The sequence below is a fragment of the Chaetura pelagica genome, unplaced genomic scaffold (assembly GCF_000747805.2).
Source record: "Chaetura pelagica isolate M959 unplaced genomic scaffold, ChaPel_1.0 scaffold20, whole genome shotgun sequence".
Lineage (NCBI taxonomy): Eukaryota > Metazoa > Chordata > Aves > Apodiformes > Apodidae > Chaetura > Chaetura pelagica.
The window spans coordinates 922278-925833 of record NW_009951958.1 but is presented as its reverse complement, the minus strand read 5'-3'; the positions used below and the strand labels follow the sequence as shown (position 1 = coordinate 925833).

Here is a 3556-nt window from a genome sequence, read left to right as displayed (position 1 = left end):
AGGTGAGGAGCGGGTCTGAGGAGTGGAAGGTCCGAGGAAAGGGCCCGGCTGTGGAAAGGAGCGGCAGTTCCTGCAGCTGCGCCCTCCCCGAGTCCTTCCCTTGCCGCTGCCCCCGCTGCTTTGGGCTTTTTCGCTGAGAATATGGCGTGTCTAAAGTCTGTTTTCATGTCCCAACCTTGTATTGTTCCCTTCTCGCTTGAGGCGCTCCCTTGCACCTCAGGCCTCCGTCCCTGAACCAGCCTTGTCTGGATAGTTGGGCAGGTCTGATTTGCCAGCTTCGCTGCCTGTTCAGTAATTGATCTTTTAATTAGGGTTTCAGGTGGGTTTGTTTGGCATCAGAGTTCTCAGTTAAAGTTTGTGCTCAGCCAGAACAATCGGGGAAAAGGGAAACTATAAAGTTGTAGGAATTAAAGGAACCAAAAGAAAGAGACCTCAGGCACAACCAGCGGTTGGCATGAGATAAGACAAAATTCTAACTGGAGAATTGGCTTAAAGTGCAGAGCATTCCTGGTGTGCACCTTTTTGAATTCCTAGATGACGTGGTATTTGTTTTTTTTTTAGAGGGGTGGGAGCTGGTTTAATGGGGAGGTTTTGTGTATGGCCTGCTATAATAGTGAGTGTTCTCAAGTTCACAGAAGATTTTTAGCTTATTTCTGTCATGCTGTAGTGAATATGCCTGAGTGTTTTTATGTAGTCAGCGTAATAGAATGACGTTTATTACCTTTGCATTTACCTATAAAGTGTTACATAGCATAATGAGTGATCTTAATAGCAACTAATTATTGGACTGCAAGTAATAAAGAAGTGGTTACTGTATTTTCGCCATAAGACAGAAATTAGTGCTGAGTCTTGCGTTGTCTTATTTTGATAGGGAGAAGCTACAAAGCTTCTCTCTAAGTTGTGACTTAAGTTTCAAGTGTATCTCCTTATTTACACTTAATTGGTAAAGAAAAAAGAGAGAGAAAATATACATTTTACATACCCAGTAGTTTTATTCAGGAGGTTTGTAAAGCTGTTGAGAATAGAACAGATTATTACAAATTTCAGCAAATTTTATGCTAGTAAGGGAGAAAAACAGGTGTGTGTTTGGACTACAGCTCCCAGGATGCTGCAGTTAATGTTAGGCTGGTGACTAGCAGACTCCTTTAAGCCTCATCCCAAATAAAAACAGAGGAATAATAGTATAAAACACTAGTAAGGGACAACCAGTTGCATGAGGGATTTTTAAGTGCAATTATGAGAACAGCAGCAAGTGCTTGGACTTATTGACTCTCAAGGGCAAGGGATTTGTCACAGTTGGATGTTTTGTTTCTTTAATGAGGAAACTTCATAATTGTATTATGCAATTAAGAAATGCAAGTTTTTACATAAGTTACAAAGCAACTGCAAAGTACAGATACTAGCATTAGGAAGATACATATAAATACTTCTGTTTCGCTAACTACACCTCATAAAGCCATTGCACCTGGATCTTTTATTTTGAAAACTTTTAAAGTTAAGGTGTTACCATTATTTCCAGTATGTGGCACTAATACCCAAGGTAGAGCTGTTTGAGGAGGAGGAATTATTTGCGTATGGGAAAAGTAGTTCAGAGAACTTGGAATTACAATGCCAGAGGAGCTTTATTTAGCTCCTGCTTGTACTTTATTTTGCATTAATTGTTCATGGTATTAATATAATAATTGACACTTTAAGCCAGAGTCTGTTCTTTGTACAAGAGCTGCTTATCACTGAACTGCAAGCCAGAAACAAGCACAGCATTCTGCTGCTTTGTTTTTCTCCAGTGTTTCTTCAACAGAGAAGAATTCCCAGTGATGCCATCAGAAAACATGTGCTGGGGTAAAGAGACTTGTTGGCTGCCTGAAGCGCAGGGAGAAGGCCTGCCTGTGCTTGACTCATCGTGGCTGCTCCGGTGGCTGATGGGGACCGACAGCAAGAACTGCAAGGTAAGATGCACTGGAAAGCATCTTGATATCTAGAAACCTCAGGATTTGACAAACATAAGGAAAGAAAGCTAAATCTGTGTAATCTTTAAGAAACCCGGAGGATATGGGGAAGGAAATTTAGACAACTATCTAAGTCTTACTTTTTATCTGCCTTGCACTTTTATAGACATTTACATAAGTGGAAAGTGCGTAGAACATCATCACTGTGGTTTGATTACATTTTTTAGTGGCTTTGCTTCATAGCAGTGAGGATAAACTCTACAAAGTTCAGTGCACAAAGAGAAACAGACTCCAGGCATCTTTTTTCAGCAGACTTTTCTGGTTTAGCTGAAGCACAGAGCTAAAATAGGTGTGAAGGTGGTACAGCAACATTTGCTTGGAACAAACCAGCCCTGCCCAAAACCTGATTGTACCTGTATTGCTCTTCTCAAATGAGTCCCCTGTGTACCTATGTCTCATTTGGCTCAGATCTGTCAGCACTTTTTCAGGCATAGTGCCTGGTCTGTAGTCACTTTGGATTCTTGCAGGGCTTAGTTTGGCAGCTGGGCCAAACCTGACCTAGATCAGTCCTTCTCATCTGTAGAAACAAAGCTACTTAACAGCTGGGAAGCCAGCTTAGCCTGATAAACAGAAGATCTTTGTGTTAGCTGAGCCTTACCATTTTACGAGGAATTTTGATCCCCTGCGCTTCCCAATGCTAGAATGGAAATTTGGCTTAATAGCTGAGCAGGTAGCATGTTGTACAGCTCTCCTGTCTCTTGGTCAGATGCTTTGTCTTCAGCCTCACAATGGTTGAATTTCTGTTCCTAGCTTTCCAAGAGGGTGCTGTGTTACCTCACTAGGAGTTTTGAACTGTGGTACCATGCAGCTAAGAGGCATGGCCTCTGAGACAGAAGAGCCCCAAGTCCGTGTTTCTGTATATCCATTTTTTATTGGGTGAAATGAGGCAGTCTTTGGAGTAGTGCTGTAAGGGTGTGCTAATCAGTGATCTTACAGGAATTGTGACACTTCGTGTTACCTTTTTGAAACCGTGTTAGGCTTGGAATCCTGGGCTGTTTTACTGTATAAAGCTGTTTTCACTTGACCTCTGGGAATGCTGCTTGTGAAGGGGAAGGCTTTGCTGTCTATTCTGTGCAAGGTTTGTTCTACTACCAGGAGAGGGCATAGGCAAAGTAGGGGCAGAGACTTTAGTTTTCTGGATTTATATATTACTGTATCACCAAAAAATAGATTGTTATAAACTTAATTATTAAATGGTAGCTCAGAGAGGAAAAATAATAGCGTATTTTCTGGATGGGCATGTTTGCGAAGAGGTTGTTACTTTTTTCCTGAATTCATTCAGGTCATTACTATGACAAATATGCACTTTATCATCCAAAAATGAGTATGTAAAAAAATGCAATTGCACTGCAGCAAGCAGTCTGATGCAGAAAAGGGTGTGCTTTTATTCAGGAGACACTGACTTATACAGGGGAGCTTAAGATTGCAGTGCTTTATCTGAGGACTTATTCACAGAAAATCTGTATTCTAGGGCACTCACGCTACTATTGTTCTAAAGTATCAGTTACTACGTTAGAGCCTCAGCACTCATCTGTATCAATATCTCCATT

The 3556-nt window shown here is 41.2% G+C and overlaps 1 protein-coding gene across 1 annotated transcript in view; it reads right to left on the bottom strand.

The window, feature by feature from the left end:
* ACTL6A (actin-like 6A) overlaps positions 1–2438 on the bottom strand; it is an 11588-nt gene extending 9150 nt beyond the window's left edge. The window contains exon 1 of the mRNA XM_010000001.1: positions 2360–2438. Coding sequence (XP_009998303.1) covers positions 2360–2438 — 79 coding nt within the window. The remainder of the gene's footprint in view (positions 1–2359) is intronic.
* Positions 2439–3556: the final 1118 nt, after the last annotated feature.